The 20,297-nt window shown below is 35.6% G+C and overlaps 2 protein-coding genes across 5 annotated transcripts in view; both read left to right on the top strand.

Moving 5' to 3' along the window:
• The first annotated feature begins 6,355 nt into the window (after positions 1-6,355).
• LOC127509929 (gastrula zinc finger protein XlCGF26.1-like) lies at positions 6,356-10,811 on the top strand. The gene is made up of 2 exons (XM_051889300.1): positions 6,356-6,781; positions 7,952-10,811. The coding sequence occupies exons 1-2, from the start codon at positions 6,703-6,705 to the stop codon at positions 9,394-9,396; spliced, it is 1,524 nt and encodes a 507-aa protein (XP_051745260.1). The 5' UTR covers positions 6,356-6,702; the 3' UTR covers positions 9,397-10,811.
• A 7,339-nt stretch (positions 10,812-18,150) lies between these two features.
• The window catches only part of LOC127509895 (gastrula zinc finger protein XlCGF57.1-like), a 258,569-nt gene continuing 256,422 nt past the window's right edge, over positions 18,151-20,297 (top strand). For all 4 annotated transcript variants that reach the window (XM_051889187.1, XM_051889182.1, XM_051889197.1 and 1 more), the window contains exon 1: positions 18,151-18,307. In XM_051889187.1, the coding sequence (XP_051745147.1) occupies positions 18,250-18,307 (58 nt within the window). In that variant the 5' untranslated portion in view covers positions 18,151-18,249. The remainder of the gene's footprint in view (positions 18,308-20,297) is intronic.

Raw genomic sequence — 20,297 nt, 5'->3', positions numbered from 1 at the left:
GAGGCACTGACACTGTTTTTCATGTTTGATACTGTAAATCTGATTGCTTTTAAGAAATCTATTGAATTAAATGTCATAAATAAACGTGACATGACTTTAATGGAGTGCTAATTTGCAGAGCTTGTGCTAACATACCAATGTTATTATGATCCGATGCTTTTCTTAAGCTTTCTATAAAAAAAAATAAAAAAAACTGTTTTTGTTGTGTTTATTTTGTTACTGAGGAGAGGAAAGCATACAGCACATATTTACATATTCATATAACCGTTGCTCTCAGCAGTGTGGGCGGTGTCAGATGTTCGATAACAGTATTTCGCTGCATATGTATTTTGAACTTTGACTTACCCCTAAACGAAGAACGAAAAAGAACTTCACCGTAAGTATATCAGGGCCTTTAATGTTAGTACGTCATTTGACTATACGCACACTAGCATACGCATAAAAAAAAAAAAAAAAAAGAAGTACACATTGGGCTTTATTCACTGTAAGTTAGTAACGTAGTCTGTTTCTGGGCCACCAAGTGGTAGTTTTATGTAGCAGCATGTGACCAAAAGCATGCATTTTATTGGTTGGTCAGCTTTTTCCCAGTGCAATGAAGAGATTAGAACAGCTCTGTAAAAAATACAACACATTAGTTACAGTTGCTGTTTTCATAGAAGTACAATTACTTCTATTACATGTAGAATTTGAAACCTACATTTAATGTCTAACAACAAATTTATATTTTGGTCAGAGTTATTGCTCTTTGTTTGCTTGAGGTGTTGGAGCTCGTTCTGTAAAGTTGAACAGAGGCATTTAATCAAAATACTCACATGACCTTCTAACATTTTCAGATAAGGATATAACCATTAAATGTAAGTTATGCAATGGGGGAAAAAAACATCTGAAGCCAGAGTAAACAACACAGGCATCCGTACAGTGTCTAGGGCAAACTGTCTTAAACTGAAATATGAAATATTGATTATTCAGCTCGTCCGTTGGAAATGAAACTTGTTTGTTTTTGTCAGAACTACCAGAAAGCATCTGGAAGGAGAGGACAGAGAGGAGGCAGGGCGATTGCCTTTCCTTCATATTATACAGCTGTTTAAATATGAAATGATTTTAAAATTGAAAAGATACTTTAAATATGAAACTAAAACCACCAGTAGGTGGCGGGAAGTCACTGTTATTGAGTGAATCATTGAGTCATTAATTCAACCGATTCATTCAAATTGCTGATCATTTCAGGAATGAAGCATTTGACTATTTAGTGAGTCATTGATTCATTCATTCACTGATTAGAAATAGACTAATTCATTCAGTAATGAAACAATGATGTGTGTTGCTCAGAGGCAATATTGTGTCTAAAATGTTAAATATTGTTTTATTAAACTGTTGTATAAAATCAATATCACATTTGCAGTCGTGCTGAAATTTAGGGGGGAAACAGCACTCTTTGTGTGATTGCTGAGCTATATCATATGATATAAATATAGCCTAAAAGATAAATACTCAATACAGGGGTATTTTTACTGCATTTTAATAGAAGAAATTGCGCAGCGAGAGCGAACACTAAATACACAGTTAAATTGAAAACGCTACATCACGCAGTGTATGCGTGTTTTTGTTTGGTTTTTGCAAAGTAAAGGACATACTTTATAATGTCAGATTGCACATTATACAGTTTAAAACAATTACAACATTATCATAGATATATATCGCACACTCCTACTTTGAATTATTTGGATGTACTGAAATTGAAATTAATTTTTTTTCAGTGCAGAAAGAGCTTCACACAATTAGCACACCTTAATGCCTCCCCAACACTGCATGTTTTCCATGTCTCCTTAATCAAACACACCTGGTTCAGATCACCAGCTCGTTAGTAGAGACTCCAAGACCTGAAATGGGTGTGTCAGACAAAAGAAAGATACAAAACATGTAGTGTTGGGGGGCCTCCAGGAACGTGGTTGGGAACCACTGCCTTAACGGACACATGAAGATCCACACAGGAGAGAAGCCACATGGATGTGATCAGTGTGGGAAGAGCTTCACACAAAAAACACTTCACAAGGAACACATGAAGATCCACACTGGAAGGAAGGATTCATATTCTGTTTTTCACTGCGGTCATATTTACACTTACATCAGAAAATTCATACTGGAACAAGAGATTCAGTCAGTCAGTAAATCTTAAAACACATGAGAGGATCCATGCAGTGGAGAAACCACATCACTGCAATCTAAGATCACGGCAAGTTATCTAGTGTGATTTGAAGATCTTGAGTTACATGATCAATGTCATTAATGTTATTTATTCATTTATTTTGCATATGATTAGTCTTTGTACCATGTAGGCCTTTGTGCCTTGTAGGAAACAATGTGATTGCTTACAGATTACATGTCAAGCCTGCGCCATCTAGAGTTTCATGACCAAACTAGTGATTTATAACACAAATCATCTTCATGACATTAAAATAGATCATAATCAGGACACAGCAGTTGTTGATCAGATTTCAGGGGATTAAAATGACTATTGAACTCATCAGTGATCTTGACTTTGGGCTTCACTTTTCATTTCACATTTGTATCTCATTTGAAATCTCACCTGATTTAATGATGGATGTGAACAAAAAAGAAAAAAAAAAGTTATAAAGTAAAATATCTAGCTTCCACCAGACCACCTTCTATATTCAACTTATGAAGAAGCGTTTTGAACTGCGAGAGATTTACACTTTCTTCCTAAGTTGAATAAGGAAGGCGGTCTGGCGGAAGCTAGATATTTTACTTTATGTGTTGAATATGGATATTTTTCTAACACAAACGCATCGCTTCACTTCAGAAGGACTTTATTCGACTTAAGTCGCTCCTCTTCATAACATAAGGATCATGTCCAACATATGTTTTGATTTTCTGTTTATAACCTTTCTAAACCAGCACAGTATGTACTCCATCTCTTCCATTCTAATTTTCACTGCTTGCCCTCCAGAATTTTGCACGTCACCAGAACCACGTGATTGCAAACAACCTATGAGGTTCATTCTCGTGTTACGCACCACGTTTGAGCTTCCACAACAAATTAGTGATGGGAAGTTCGGTTCTTTTCCGCGAACCGCTTCTTTTGGACAGTTCGATTCAATAAACCGGTTGAAAAAAACGGTTCACCTGTACTTTTAGGCTCCGACGTAATGACGTCGTCTATCGTGGGCCGGGATGAAAAAACACTTAACACATTCAAATATATAAAGTCAGTAATCATAACATCAGTCAACTAAAACATCATTATAATCTGAAATGTTTCATACAATTTATTTTTGCATCTAAAGCATCCATGTACAGGCAGTGATGTGCAAACGAAGTTTTACAGTTATAAAGTGAATAAATTAGTCTTCATCAGCGCAGAAACCATGATCCTTTTACATTACGATTTATTTGTAATTAAATAAACTTACGTTTCACCAGATTGGCCCCTCATTCGTGTCCTCTCATAGCATCAGTTGTCCTAGTTAACCGGTGCTATGACAGTCATTACTGTTCTGTAGCTTTAGATCACACGCTGAATCACGCATGCGCAGTATCATCAGCTCATCGGTTCTCAAATCGGACACGTCCGAAAGAACCGGTTCTCGGTTCTGTACTGGTGATCCGAAAACCGTTGCAACCGATACTCAAGAACGAGATGAGATTCGAGAATCGCGAGAGCGATTCAAAAGGAGTCGTTTGTTTGCTCTCGCTGTATGATTACGTCATCTTTATATCACCTTGTTTAGAAATTAAACAAGCTGTCCATGGATTATATATGAAACAAATAAATGTTTAGTTTAATAGTTTTACAAACAATTAGTTGTTTCCAACCTTTAAAAAAAATTAACTTGAAAGCACAACTGCACAACTTTTACTATATTGCTTTTTAAATAACATTAATATAGAAAAAAAATTGTAGAACTATTTCTGAACATTAGTTTGATCTGTGTACAAAATATTATGTTCATGTTGGCATGTAGCCTAGTTTATTATGTACAGTAGGGTAGAGTGGGGGGAAACGCCCCCCTTAAGGAAAATGTGACATTACAGTGAAACAAAACATAAATGTGACTAGAATTGCCATCCCGGTTTTGAGTGACTATGGCAGGAGTTATTCACCAAATATTAAAATTGCTCAGCCTTCATAATTAATTAGTATTTTGACTGAAAATATTTTTGTACAAAGGGGGCGTTTTGCCCCAGCGGTGGGGTAAAATGCCCCCTTTCTTACCAACCAGTTTGCTTCATAGATCAACAGCAAAATGAACAGACTAGTTTTTAATCTCTAAAAGTAAAAGGCAAGTAATGTATCAACATGTATCAACATTTCTTTTATATGTCCGCATCTATATGGAGAGAAAAAATATATATATGAGGTTGAGATTTCTACAATAGGCCTTTATGGGGTTGATAATTGATGTATTTGTTCACCACTATCACCAAGACAAACAGAAAACCCTAAATAAATATTAAACTTATAAATTTGTATATTTATGTAGTGAAATATATTCAATAAATGCATTAAAAGCCACTATGTTTTATCATTGGGTCACCTAACCACCTTCCATCAGTGAGCTAACTGTGCTATCAAGCTAGCCTAATGCTCACTTGAGGTAATTTTTTTTTATTTTGTTCAAATATTTGATTTTACCACCTAGTTATACTGCATTAAGTGTAAAACAAAGGATTTGATAGACAGAAATATGTTATTATAGTAATTATGATCGCCTCTGGGGGGCGTTTTACCCCACAAGCTATGACTTTTAAAAAAAAAAATGTTTAATTTTTAAAATATAATTATATTCCTTATAAATAACATATCCTCTCAAACTACAGACTTCACTATTAATCTATCATACATCACTGTGATATCCTGCAGAACAATATTCTCTTAAACACTTGTTTACTAATATCTGAAAATTATAGCGCTTACTATGTAATCCTCTTCTCTTCAAATACGTCGCTGGTGTCAGCTTCTCCAAGGAGATTTGTTTATCCCAGTTGTCAAACGTAGTGCATAGCAACAGTGAAAATGTATCTTGACTCCCTTTAGTGGTTATTTTGGGAAAAACAGGTGGGGGGCGTTTTCCCCCACTCTACCCTATTATGTACAGTATTTTGTATGCTATCTGTTATGGTGTATTTGGAAAAGCACAATAAACTTTTTGTATTTTGAATTAAGTCATAGACATATTTCCAATATGTTTTATGTTATCACACTTTCCGATGTTCAACAAAACTTGACTAACGTGCTTTTCGTTCACTTGAAAAAGTACACACATGCGCAGTATCATCAGCTCATCGGTTCTCAAATCGGACATGTCCGAAAGAAGCGGTTCTCGGTTGTGTACTGGTGATCCGAAAACCGTTGCAACCGATTCTTGACTCGAGAACGAGAACGGTGACATGCCGTGTACGTTCGTTCGTGTGCGCCGCGCATGCGCACTCTTATCAGCTGCTCGTGCTCATCATCATCAGTTCTCTCTTCACAGCAGGTAAAGCCAGTGTACTGTTGGAGTAACTGAATAACTCCGGGATGTTGGTTTATTTCGAGAGGTAGTGTCAGGCACGTCAAAAGTGAGTAACTTTAGTAATTTGTGGATTAGTGTTTGCTTACTGGAGATGCGAACTGTTTGGAACGATTCAGTCCGATTTGGTGAACTGGTTCGACCGGTTCACTGAAAAGAGCCGGTTAAAAAGAACGATTCGTTCGCGAACCGGACATCACTACAACAAATTATTCAAAAAAATGATCGATAAACGAATGTTAGTCAATCAGTAAAATTAAATATTTTTATTAGTTTACATGGTTTGAAAATACAATCTAAAAAATAAAATAACCTGCAGGAATGTTCTGGGAAGGTTCTCTTTAGATTATAAAATATAACCCAAAAATAACCTGCAGGGATCGTTCTCTTTAGCTTACTCTCTCACACACACACACACACACACACACACACACACACAAAAAAAAGAACTAATAGAGAACGTTCTTATTTGGTTCCCCCAAAAAATAACCAAATGGGAACCTTAGGGGAACGTTCGTGTTTGCTGGGTAAGTGCAACGGCATTCATCAAGTTGAACACCTTATTCTGGTCGACCGCAACTGCACAAAACCCACATGTATTCATTTCATACTCTGCCCATGCTGGACGAAAATATATTTATTGATATATTTAGCAATATATTAAATAGTTTAAAAATACTGAAAAATTTACTTCCTTTAACTTACTTTAAACCACCAACGACTGTTTGCAATACTTCCGATTGCGTTCCTTTTGGTCATATTATCCTCATGTAGTTATTGATCTAGACCGAATCACACGCGAGTGTATAATTTTAAGTCCTTTTCATTTTATTCTTTTTTTTTTTTTTTTTTTTTTTTCATATTATTCACCCTCCTCTCGACGCTTTACAGTCCAGTCCAGTGGGTGGCGGTAAGTCACATACGTTTGTTTGCCAACCACCATTAAACCTCAGAGGAAGAAGATTAGTTTTCAGCTTGTTCTAGTGTTATGTTGTGCTACTGACTTAATACAGTTATAAATGTACTTTTAGTCTATAGAAAGATTTTAAAGCGGATCAATAAATTCATGTAATATTCCAATCCTCACAGACGTGACTAGAAGTTTTCAAACGAGCAGGAATAATATCTCAAATGGTGCAGCAACTGAACTTAGAGATCTGTTGCTGTGAAGATGGTGTTTGTTAAAGAGGAGAGTGAGGAGAACATAATTGAACCAGAACCCTGGAGAATAAAACATGAGGAACAAGGAGGTTGGTGTCTATTCTTGATTCATCTTTAATGAGTGTTGTGGCACATGAAGCTATCAAAGCTTTAGACACAGTGTGTCCGCCGATCTATTTGTATCTTAACTGTCATTAAAATATATTAAATCCACGTTTCTAATACAGCTAATATTCTGTATTTTTTTTTAATCTCATGGAATGGCAATAGTGGATTATTTTTTCTTTCCCTGTTGAAGTAAATGGTAATGCAAAATTTATTTACCCTGCTATTGTTTACTTGAACTCCTAAATGTGCAAAGGGACGGAATGAAATATATTTCCATATATTTTTGTTTTCCATATATTAATGGTCTAAATATACTGAAAAAAAAAAACAATATATAAAGTTATATACTGTTTATATATTACAATATATTGAATAATACATAAGGAAGTGCCACTTTTAATGTATTGAAAAATGTGACAATTATATTTACACTGTAAATTGTAGTTAGTTAATATGTAGGCCAAGTTGCATACAAAAGCATGTTGGGACAATGATAGACTGTGCATTTTTTTGTATTTATTAAACTGCAAATACCGGTGTTGTGCCAAATTCTGACCCCCGCCAAATTATTACCCCCTAGTATTGATAGGTTTAGGATTAGGTGTGGGGGAGGGGTTAGGATTAGGGGTGGGGTCAGGATTAGTCAATCAGGTAGCGACTTCAATGAGGGGGGTAATAATTTGGCAGGGAGACAAAATTCGGCACAACTCTGAAATAATGTAGATCAGACAAATATATACATCTAAGGGTACATCCGACCAGGATGTTCTGAAAATGGAAAATGTTTTTCTTTTGTGCTTTTGAAAAGTTTCACATGCAGACAACATTGTCAAAATGATCCCTGTTGTGGAATCTGTTACGTTATGCGCATGTGTATGTGTTCAGTTTATAGATGTGTACTAGTGTTTCATTACAAAGTGACATTGCCAACTACTGGCCTGGCAGAAGAATACAGCTGTTTTAGTCACCTATCCTGATCCATGTGAACAGGATCGTTTTGACAATGTTGTCGTCTGTATGCGTAACATTTTAAGAAAACGCAAAGGAAAAACTTTTCCGTTTTTAATACATTGTTGTTGTTTAAACCTACCATAATTTCCTATTTTCCAAAACTCCTAATTGATTTTCATCTTTTAATGATTTCATTTTAGGCCTGATAAAAGTTAAAGAAGAAAGACAAGATCTGAATGAAGTGGAGGAGGAACATCAGATTCAGAAAGCTCATAATGTCACCGTTGGAGAGAAATTACTTAGTTGCTACAAAACTGAAAACAATTACTCACAAAGCAGTGTTCAAAACACAGAAGTCAAAAAGCCTTTCTCCTGTTCTCAATGTGAAAAAACTTTCAAACAGACAAGAAGCCTTAAGAATCACATGTTAATTCATGCTGGAATAAAGCCGTTCACCTGCTCTCAGTGTGGAAAGAGTTTTAGACAGCGAGCACATCTTAATGAGCATGAGCGTAGTCACACTTCAGAAAAGCCTTTCGCCTGCTCTCAGTGTGGAAAGAGTTTCAGACACAAAAGACGCCTTAAGAATCACATGTTTATTCACACAGGAGTAAAGCCTTTCACCTGCTCTCAGTGTGGAAAGAGTTTTATATACAAACAACAACTTAATGAACATGTGTTAACTCACACTTCAGAAAAGCCTTTCGCCTGCTCTCAGTGTGGAAAGGGTTTCAGACACAAAAGAAGCCTTAAGTCTCATATGTTAATTCACACAGGAGTAAAGCCTTTCACCTGCTCTCAGTGTGGAAAGTGTTTTAGACATAAACAACAACTTAATGAACATGTGTTAACTCACACTTCAGAAAAGCCTTTCGCCTGCTCTCAGTGTGGAAACACTTTCACACGTAAAAGAAGCCTTAGGAATCACATGCTAATTCATGCTGGAATAAAGCCTTTCGTCTGCTCCCAGTGTGGAAAAAGTTTTACACAGATAGGACAACTTAAGCAACATTTGGTAATTCATGCTTCAGAAAAGCCTTTCACCTGCCCTCAGTGTGGAAAATCCTTCACACGTAAAGCATCCTTTCAGGATCATGTGTTAATTCATACTGGGAAAAAGCCTTTCACCTGCTCTCAGTGTGGAAACTCTTATGCATTTAAAGCAAGCCTGAATAAGCACATGTTAAGTCATGCTAAGAAAAAGCCTTTCACTTGCTCTCAGTGTGGAAACTCTTATGCATTTAAAGAAAGCTTGAAGAAGCACATGTTAAGTCATGCTGGAATAAAGCCTTTCAGCTGCTCTCAGTGTGGAAAGAGTTTCACCCGTAAACCAGGATTTATTCTTCACATGAGAATTCACACTAAAGAGATGGCTTTCGCATGTCATCTGTGTGGGAAGAGTTTTAAATGGAAAACAAGTCTCAAAGCTCATTTGGACCATTCTCACTCTGAACCACAGGAATTTAACTGTGATCACTGCAGTAAGACATTTGCTTTGCCATCATTACTGAAGAGTCACCAGAAAGTTCATAAAAAAGAGGAGCCTTACATCTGTCTTGTTTGTGGAAGGAGGTTTAAAAGGGTTGACTTTTTTAAAAGGCACCAGAAAACACACGAGAGCATGAAAAACTCCTGTGCTGTGTAGGGATAGACATTAAGGTTTTAATAATGTCACTATTTTAACCAAAGCTGCTTATCAATCCAGTTCTTTAACAGTGTTCTTATTGGTTCTTTTTGTTGTTTAAAGGATTAGTCCACTTTCAAATAAAAATTTCCTGATAATTTACTCACCCCCATGTCATCCAAGATGTTCATGTCTTTCTTTCTTCAGTCAAAAAGAAATGAAGGTTTTTGATAAACATTCCAGGATTATTTTCCTTATAGTGGACTTCAGTGGCTTCCAAAAGGTCAAAATTAGTTTCTGTGCAGCTTCAAAGGGCTTTAAACAATACCAGACGAGGAATAAGGGTTTTATCTAGCGAAGCGATCAGTCATTTTCTTAAAAAAATACAACTTAAATGCATGATCGCCTTGCTTCCGCCATTCCGCCTTGCGTATTCTTCAAAAAGCTTACGCTGTATGTCCTACTTACGGAAAAAACGGAACTGGCACCGCGTTCGTTCCATAAGTAGAATAGGGAAGGCGTAGGACATACAGCGTAAACTTTTTGAAGAAGGCGGAAGCACTTACAAAGGCAATCATTTGTGTTTATAAAGCATATACATTTGTATTTTTTTTTTAGAAAATGACCGATCGTTTTGCTAGATAAGACACTTATTCCTCGTCGTTTAAAGCCCTTTGAAGCTGCACTGAAACTGTCATTTTGACCTTCAACAGTGGAGTCCATTGAAGTCCACTATAAGGAGAATAATCCTGGAATGTTTTCATCAAAAACCTTCATTTCTTTTCGACTGAAGAAAGAAGGACATGGACATCTTGGATGACATGAGGGTGAGTATATTATCAGGAAAATTTTATCTGAAAGTGGACTAACCCTTTAACACTTTCCCTGCCATTGACAGAAATGTCATTTATGTGAAAGCACTTCCCGGCTTCTGACGGAATTTCCAGCTTTCCGTGTTTTCACTGTTATACGGTAGGGGCACTATGGTATTTACTACTGGCTTTTAACATAAAAAAAAGCAAAGAACAGAATGAATATTGCTTTATATTCTCAAATGTAAATTAATTATCTCTGGCAAAAGAAACAGAACAAATCACCATTTTACAAATGAATACAAAACACCTATTTGTAAATGTATTTTTAGTTTTTTAGGATTTATATTCATGAGATACAATAAGAACAAAGTCCAAAAAAAAACAGGGGGGGTTGTTTATTTGGTTTCTCTCTCTTTTGAGGAGTTCCTGTATAATTCAGTTGTTCATTTTCTTTTCATTTGTGTAGATTAGTTAGAGGTTTTTCTCCCCAGGCAGATAATTTTTGTTTGTTATTTTGGCCTTGCCCCCTTCGGAAGCTATTGCTTCTGTTTTAAATTGTTATTGTTGAGTACCTTGATTTTATTTTGTTCCACAAGATGTAAATAAAAATCTTGAAACCAATGTGGTAGTTTGTGGTGCTTTGACAGGTCTCTGTTGTGAACTTGTTCAAGTTTCTTGGCAGCTTCGAACTCATGCAGGTGAGGAAGCATAAGTGTTATTGGTGAATATAGAGTTTAATTCAGTCATGTTTAATCCAACAGTAGACAGGTGTAGAAAGAAAGATCTGCTCGTGATTGCAGACTTTTTTTAATATTCCTGTCAACAAGGAGGCAAGCTCATACAGAACGCTGCTGCCAGGATTCTGAGCAGAACCAGAAAACATGAACATATCACACCAGTTCGTAGGTCCAGTTGCATTTAGAATTGATTTTAAAGTACTGTTACTTGTTTATAAATCACTCAATGGCCTAGGACCCCAATACATTGCAGATATGCTAATAGAATATAACACTAACAGATCATTCAGATCATCAGGATCAAGTCATTTAGAAATACCAAGGGTTCACTCAAATCAGGGAGAGTCTGCTTTTATCTGTTATGCCAGCCGCAGCTGGAACCAGCTTCCAGAAGAGATCAGGTGTGCTCCAACAGTAGCCACATTCAAATCCAGACTCAAATCTTTTTATCTATGAATTTACTGATTGAGCACTGTGCTCTGTCCGAACTGTTTGCATTTTATTTTATACGTATTATCTTTTTATTCTTTTAAATATTTTTCTTGTTTTATTTCATTTTTAATGCATTTTATGTCAATCTATTATGTATCATCTTTTTATTTCTGACTTTTAATGCTTTTTAAATCTTGCTGTGTGGTTGAAAGAGCTGGGAGAATTAGGAAGAAAGCATTTGTTATCCCTGGATGGAGCTCTGACAGAGTTAGTCCAGGAAGATTTGTCTGTAAGGGTACTGTTTAAACGCACAGCTACCTGACAAATATTTTTACAGTTGTCCCTCCACGTGAGGAAGATCCATTTAGATCCTCTCTAATGGATAGTTCCATTTAGATCCACTCTGATGGACAACAAAGTTCAGTAGAGTTATCCCTGGAAAAAAACGTACCTATTTAAATTAGCTTTCTCTGATCAATTTTAAATATCGTATGTTAAATAGTTGTTGTTTGTTGTATTGTGTCTTGATGTGTTTTAAGACTATCATTCTACTGTACGGTGTCCTTGAGTGTTTTGAAAGGTGCCTTTAAATAAAATGTATTATTATTATTATTATTATTTGTCTGTAAGGGTACTGTTAAATGCACAGCTACCTGACAAATATAAATATTTTTACAGTTATCCCACTGCGTGAGGAAGATCCATTTAGATCCGTTCTGATGGACAAAAAAGTTGAGTACAGTTATCCCTCCAGTGTGAGGAAGATCCATTTAGATCCGTTCTGATGGATAGATCTGTTTAGATCTGCTCTGACGAACAACAAAAAAACTCCCTGAAACTTTCTAACTCTTTCATCCAGATAGTGGTATTCTCTGTTTTTACTGTTTTTTTTTTTTTGTTGTTTGTTTTGGTTTTTTTTGTAATGCATTTCATTTTTATTCTTATGTATTTGGTTTATGTATACATTAATTACTGTTTTTAAATATATTTCATTTATGGGGATAACATGGATAATTTGACATGGTTTAGTGTAAGATTTTTGCCCATCTTTTGGAAAATGCAGTTTTAAAATTAAAAAAATTATCACTTTTACCAGTAAATGCTGCAGAGCTCCACTATTTGCTATTTGACTGACTGAAAGACATCTTTTTCTTTTTTTTTTTTTTTTTTTTGTGAAAGTGGCTTTCACAAGCTACTTTTTGTCAAAGTTTAACATTTTTTGTAATGAAAAAAATCAGTTTTTCAATTTTGTTACATTATGATGAGACCCCACTTAGAAAATGGACAAAATTCATCCTCAAAATCAACATTTTTGAAAAACTTTTTTTTTCAGTACAAAAAAATGCTAAACTTTGACAAAAAGTAGCTTTTATTGTTATAATTGTGATTTCATCATATTTAGATATGAATCCAACTGAAAAAAAACTTGTGAAAAGATGTCTTTCAGTTAGTCAAATAGCACATAGCAAATAGTGGAGCTCTGCAGCCATCTACTGGTGAAAGTGATATTTTTTTACTTTTAAAACTGCATTTTCCAAAATATGGGCAAAAATCTTACACTAAACCATGTCAAATTATCCATGTTATCCCCATGAATGAAAGTTAGAAATGTGGGTCTTTTATAAAGTGAATTTTACATAAAAAAGCTGTTTTTGTATAAAAACATACTCAACAAAATATTTATTTATATCAATTTAAAAGATATGATAAATCCTCCAAAAACTGCACAAATATGAAGTAAAAACATTAATAAACAGAGTAAAATTACTTTTGTTTTTTAAAAAAACAATTATTTTGTTACAAAATTACATTTTGTTGCATGGGGTCTGTGGAGACCCCAAAGACCCTAAGTAGTTTTCTACACTAACATAATAACAAGATATCACTCCAATTTTTTTATTTTTTTATTTCTAAAAAGACCCCAAAGAGCCTATAAGGGTTAATGCACAATTATCCCCCCATTGCATTATTATACATTATATTCAACATCATAGTATTTTAAGGTAGTACTACTGACACTAAAAGTCTGTAAAAAATTTTCTCACAGTTATTTTCATTTTGGGTGAACTTTACACAAAACAATATTGCATTACTCGCTAAAAAAGTAACTAATTGTGTTACGTTTTATGAAAATAATGCATTACATTACTTTTGCATTACTGTTTCTCACCTGGGCTGGGCTTGCTTGCTTTGTTTTTTTTTAATAACCAAAAAAAAAAAAAAAAAAAGATTCTATTTTTGCCAAATGTTTAGACTCTTTCACACCAAAAGTGAAATAAATAAGCCTCAGGCTAAAGGAAACACATATTTACACCTGTACAGTAGAGGGCGCAGCTCAAACAAACCTTTCAGCTGTGCTGCCATTCTGGATTGAAGAAGAATAGGATACAGGAGAAGGAAGTTCAGCAGTCTTATTTCTAAATCTAATATAAAGTTATTTTTGCTTATTAGTATGGTTGAATTAGGTCATTGAAGGTCAGCCGCAAAGACATTGGCAAATAAAGTGAGATTAAATGCATTAAATGAAAGATAAATCTTATCAGTCTGACTTTTTCTTTCCCGGGTTCTCCGTTTTCTCTCTCCCTGGTCTGTAAGGTTTCAAGCGTTAGAGTGGAGAAGAGTTGTTCTTGTTTCATCACACATTTGTTCTTAGTCTAGGAGAAAAGGCTGCTTCGGGATGAATGGTGCCTTCAGACGGAAACTGACCATATACAGACTTATTATTCTATAGTGATGGAATATATATTCTCATTAGACAGTTGTTACAGTTACACACCACCCCCTGAACATGTATGAAAGCTAAAGTACAAGTTGAGAAGGTTTTGTGAACGGATTAGCTTCATGTTCATGACTCTTTTCCCATATGCATTTTGGCAATACTGTCTGTTTCTTTGATATTAAGTGTTATAATTAAAATGATTAAGTGTTTAAATATTAGGTGACAGCTGTTATCTCTGCAGCTCCACTGTCATTTTTCCAGATATTGACACGCCACAAAAAAACAAACAAACAAACAAACAAACAAACAAAAAAAACCCTTCGACACGCCCATTATCCGAGCTGCAGCACTCGTTCTCGTTCAGTTAAATCAGTTCAGTTCAGTCTTCTGAGTCTTCTGAGGTGAGGAGAGCAGTTCAAGGCATTTCTCATATTTTTTACACAACCATCAAACACACTTTATACAGTTAGTTAAGCACAGCGCTTGTGCGTCTTTTCTGGCTACTGAAATAAACATTTAGTGCAGCAGCAGCATGTGAGGAACATACGTTGAATTCAGCCTGAGCGATTTTGTCTGCTTTTGTGTGTTCGTTTGTGTGGTTGTTTCGATGTTTGGAGTGAGAACTTTTAGTCAAAAGTCAAAGTTTGAGATCTGTGATATGAATTAATGGGGATCGAACTCTAGTGTTGCTGCTGCCAATTAACTTCCATTGTTCTGACACCTTTAGATCACTGCGGTCAACTGCGGTTGAAAATACACGGTCAAGCCAGCTCTGCCAGAAAAGCATGTGCGCATATTACTATGAATACGGTGATTTCAGAGAGAACGCGCTTTCAGAGCGCTCGAGTTCCCCAGATGTTTCTTTATATTTAATATTTCTTTCTATCTCTCTGAAATTTCTCTTTTTCTTTCTATCATTTTCTATCTGATATTTCTTTCTCTTTCTTTCTTTCCTTTTTTTTATGTTTAAAGTACTGGTCTCTGCATTGAAGGAAGGTAGACAGAGGGTCTTTTGTCCTCTGTTGAAGCTCAGCTGTAGTCTATAGCCTACAATAACATCTGTTTCTCTTTATGTACCGGAACAACTTCAATGTATGGTATGAGGCTCCTGGACGTTTAAGGAGACAGGGAATGGTCCTTTGTATGGAAGGGGGTCTTCTTGGATCCCCAGTAAGGCATGGGTACCTGACTGGGAGATGACCATATTTAGATTTGTTTTTCTATATGTATCACATTCCTATACCATGAGCTATGATGTACTCTCTCTCTCTCTCTCTCTCTCATTGGTTAAATCCATACCTCACCCCTCTTTCTATATAATCTCAGACCCAGCTAAATAAAGATGAGACGTTATACTGTACCTCAGTTCAGTGATTGTTCATTCAAAGTTCATTCGAGGACTGGGATGAGGCACACCTCGGGAGTAGTTTTTTAACATTGATATTTCTCTTTTTTTATTTATTTCTAATATTTATCCTTTCTTTCTTTCTTTCTTTCTGATATTTTTCTTTCTGATATTTCTGTTTCTTTCTTTATTTCTGATATTTTTCTTTCTAATGTTTCTCTTTTATTTCTCTTTTTTTCATGTGTGTTGTGCATATAGTGCGGGACATCCCTTATGAGAACTGGACATTATTTTTACCTACTTATTAGAAATGAGGACTATAGGCATCTGAAGTAGTAAAATGTGGCGTATCTCCAAAACTCTGCAGTAAAATGTTTTTGTATTTGTATTTGAAATGAGGTCTTTATAGGTCTCCGAAGTCAAATAATGTGATATATCTCCAAAATGCTGAGGTATGCATACTGAAAAAGAAACAAAAAAATAGACAGACATACAGATGATAGATAGCTAGATAGATAGCTAGCTAGCTAGATAGATAGATAGATAGATAGATAGATAGATAGAAAAATATAAGAAAGAAAGAAAGATAGAAAGAAATACCAGAAAGAAAGAAATATCATAAAAGAAAGAAAGAAAGAAAGAAAGAGATTAAACACCTTTATTAACTACATGACATCAAGTACAAAAAACAAACAAAAAATAAACACTACATTACATAAAATTAGGTCTACTCAAATTCTTCAACAAAGTGTGTATCATTTTCAATGTAGAAATAATGTAGTGTAAGAAAGAAAGAAAGAAAGAAAAAGAAAGAAAGAAAAGTATCGGATAGAAAGAAATATCAGAAAGAAAGAAAGAAAGAGAAATTTCACTTTCTTTCTGATATTTCTTTCTATCTGATACACTCTTTTTCTTTCTTTTTTCTTTCTTTCTGTTATATATTTTACGGAAGCCCTAAACGGCCATGGATTATTATTTTTTCTATCTTGACTTAATTTTCTCGTGATCTCGAGATAACAAAAGTTTTTTTCTCGTCATCTCGACATAAAAGTTCTTTTTACAGTGATTGATTCTGAAACACTGTACCCGGATTCTACTGTTGCTATAGTAACGAACACAACTTTCACGCGCATCAGATCGACGGATAAATCATGCGCTCTTATATCTTGTGGATATTTCAGCAAAATGTTTACTTCACTTAATAATAAAGTTTACAATAAATAAATACATATAGGCTAATCAATCACTGTTCAATAAATGTACGCTAAACATTTTATTTGTGTAATTAACATGTTTAATGATCAACAGAGCATTCAACATCTCAAGCGCAGCCAGAGTGCCTTCAGAAAGATGCCAGATTATTCTATAATTCTATAAATTATTCGATTAAACCCACTTTATTTTCCTCATTCATTTGAAGTAAAATTATATTACATAATGTGTTTATTTTTATTCGTAATGTAGGATAGGCTGTGATATCATTAAACTGTCTTCCTCCAGCCTCCATTAAAAAGAGGTGCAATACTCCAGATTCCCAAAAAACAAAACTTTAATCCAGTTGATATAGGCTAAAACAATCTTGGGATGCTGTTTGAGAAGAGTGTTTATGTATGTGTGTTGCTTCCAACAAAGAAATGTAGAAAATACAATAGTTACACACTATCACTGAATTAAATGACAGAGGCTATAAATCATATTTCTTATCAATACACACTGAGTGAGTGAAACAAACACTGAAACTGCGATGATTAAAATGGCATCTTAAAGATACACAATAAGGTGCAAACAGAATACTATACACTGACATCAAAATTAGTTTTAATAAGCAATAAGTTTAGTATCACACCGAACTATTGCGGTCGTGAAACTGTGGTGAGTCCTGCACTAGTCAGAACGATAACAGATACACATTCAAGCAAAATAATCATATTCAAGCATTTAACAGTTAAGTTAATTACTTAACGCACACAATCCTGCACAAAATAAAGCGATCACGAAGACTCTCTCTGTCCGAAACTCGTACAATCTGGGCCAATATGAACTAATACAGTAAAGCGGATATTTACCGCACATCATCAGTTAAATTTGGTAATATACTGACACCTGTTGGCACATTTGTGTAATTTAGAGCAGAGATTAAGTCGTGATCACGAGAAAACAACTTTTGTTATCTCGAGATCACGAAGAAAGAAAGAAAGAAACATCTGGGGAACTCGAGCGCTCTGAAAGCTTTTTCTCTCTCTGCTGTTCCTGAAATCACCGTAATCATAGTAATAGGCGCACACGATTTTTTGGCGGCTGGCTTCAATGGCTTGAACGTCTATTTTCAAACCGTGGCTGGCTTGACCGCAGTTCCTAACTGCGCAGTGAAGCCGGTGAATGTCGTTGTAATTGGCTTCAGCCTTTCCGAACTTTATGAAAGATTATTTTACGGAAGGTTCGAGGGGTGTATGTGTGTGAGAAATGGGAAGCAAACAGAATCCAGGTGTTTAAAGCACACTCAGTGTCATCGCGCATCTGAATAAAATGAGGCTCAGAATCGATCCAGAATCGCGATGCATGGATCGATTTTTGTTCTCCCACCCCTAATATATGTATACATTAATTACTGTTTTTAAATATATTTTAAATATATTATTAAAAAACTGATAAATTATACATTTTTGTTTTGTCAGCTCTTCCCACAACGATCACATCATATCAGCTCAGCTCCTCCCACAGCAGTTCTCCAATAAATGCTGGAATATTCCCATCAGACGAGCATCAGAGCATCAGGAAGAGCTGAAATCTGCAAAGACTGAGTTTATTAAAGAGGACAGTGAGAACATGAGTGATCCAGAACCCTGCAGAATGAAACACACTGAAGATACTGAAGAACAAAGAGGTTGGTGTTTATTCTTCATTCATTCATGATGCTGAACAACATTCATGTTAGAAAGATTCAAAAACACTTCTGCACATTTAGATAAACAGTCAAACTATGAAATGAGTACAAAATGTCCTTGTTTTTCTTTTTTAACGAATGTTCAGTAAAGGGAGGTTGGGAGGTTTGAGAAACTTATTTAGATTGTCAACATCAGTTCAAACTAAATATTAATTTAGCTGATTCATTTTACATATTTTATATCTGCTTCACAATTTTTTGCAATGATGTTACCAAAATTTTGGACATTTCTCAATATAGTTCACAACATTGTGAATTTTTTTTTTTTTTAGCAAAAGACTGTAAACAACTATATCAAGTAGATGAACTTTCCAAAATGGCCGACGGGGTTGTAAGCATACTTTAAGTAAAACCTGGGGCTGTATGTATAAAGCAGCTCAGAGTAAAATTTAAGTTTTAAGAAGGAATGGGCCCCGAAACCCATTATTAACCCTCTGGGGTGTGAAGATTTTTGGGGCACTGGAGAGGTTTTTAAGTGCCCTAACATTTGTGCTTTTTTTAAGTTGTATATGAACAAGACTTCTGGGTATTGGAGGTTGTATACTAGAGTTGTTGCTTTAAAATGATGTGAAAAACATTCTGTGAAAAGTATGCGTGGAGGCGTGAATAATCCTGGATAATGCTTTGATTCACACCTGAAGTGGCAATATTGGGCCACAAAATGAGCCTTTCAGTCAGGTAGGCTATATACATTTACCTTTATTAATTTGGCAGACACTCAAAAAGTGCTCACAATACAAGTTTCAGACATTGCTTAGAGTATCATAAGCTAGAATTGGGAGGGATTCAATGAAATTAAAGGATTTTTTATTAAGATGCGGTTAAGTGCTCACGAAAGAGATGGGTTTTTAGCTGTCTTTTGAATATTGCCAGGGATTCTTCATTCCAGATGAAGGCGGGGAGATCATTCCACCAGCATGGAGCAGTGATTTTGTGTCTCTCTTCGATGGTACCACAATCCTTCGCTCCTTTAATGAGCGTAGGCTTCTGGTAGGAGTGTAGACTCGTAAGAGTGAGTGGAAGTAGGAGGGTGCTGAGCCTGTGGTAGATCTGTAAGCAGGCGTCAATGCCTTGAACTTGATGCGAGCAGCAAGTAATAGCCAGTGCAGGGAGAGGAAGAGAGGCGTGACGTGGCTCATTAAAGACGAGACGTGCTGCAGCGTTCTGAATCATTTGTAGAGGCTTGATTGTGCATGATGGCAGTCCAGCCAGAAGAACATTGCAGTAATCAAGCCTAGAAATAACCAGGGCCTGGACGAGAAGTTGTGTTGCATGTTCTGTTAGAAAGGGCCTGATTTTCCTTATGTTGTGTAGTGCAAATCTGCATGATCAAGCTGTCTTTTGCAATGTGATCAGGTAGTCATCAAAGATTACCTGCAGAATTTGATGGGGTAATTGATGATGTACCTAGCTTGATGGTGAAATCGTGCTTTAAAGTTGGCAGGGAAGAAATAGAAGAATTAGTATTAAAGAAATAGAAATAATCAGTAGATTTTTTTTTTTTTTTTTAGCTGCTTATTAGTGCTTCACACTCCAGTCCAGTTGGTGGTGGTAAATGCACCAGAAGTGTTTATATAGCGCTTTTTACAATGCAGATTGTGTCAAAGCAGCTTTATTTTGATGAAGCAGCTGACCACTGTGAACACCTTCACCTGTCTTTGCCGTCCATAATGTTCCTCACTGCTGCTCTCTCAATGAGGACATTGTTTATCCAGACCATGATGGACCCCTGAACCCCACGCCCTCAAAGCAAGAGTGGCAGAAGATGTGCGGGACAATCTGGCTGCTGCTATGTCTGCTCCAAACATTTGTGTTTTCTCCATGAGCAAGACTACCTGTAAAACATTTAAACTGATTAAAACGTTTTACAATTCATGAATTCTGTTTCTTGCCATATTTCATTTAATATTTTTACAATTACATGCTAATT

Source organism: Ctenopharyngodon idella, chromosome 3 (genome assembly GCF_019924925.1).
Source record: "Ctenopharyngodon idella isolate HZGC_01 chromosome 3, HZGC01, whole genome shotgun sequence".
NCBI lineage: Eukaryota > Metazoa > Chordata > Actinopteri > Cypriniformes > Xenocyprididae > Ctenopharyngodon > Ctenopharyngodon idella.
Note: the sequence above shows the minus strand (reverse complement) of the source record. Positions and strands in the feature narration are given on the sequence as shown.

Bases quoted from the DNA above. Each gene is read 5' to 3' on its own strand.
- LOC127509929 (XM_051889300.1), top strand. From the start codon at position 6,703: ATGGTGTTTGTTAAAGAGGAGAGTGAGGAGAACATAATTGAACCAGAA. The intron at 6,782-7,951 runs GTTGGTGTCTAT...ATTTCATTTTAG, and splicing joins AAAACATGAGGAACAAGGAG to GCCTGATAAAAGTTAAAGAA.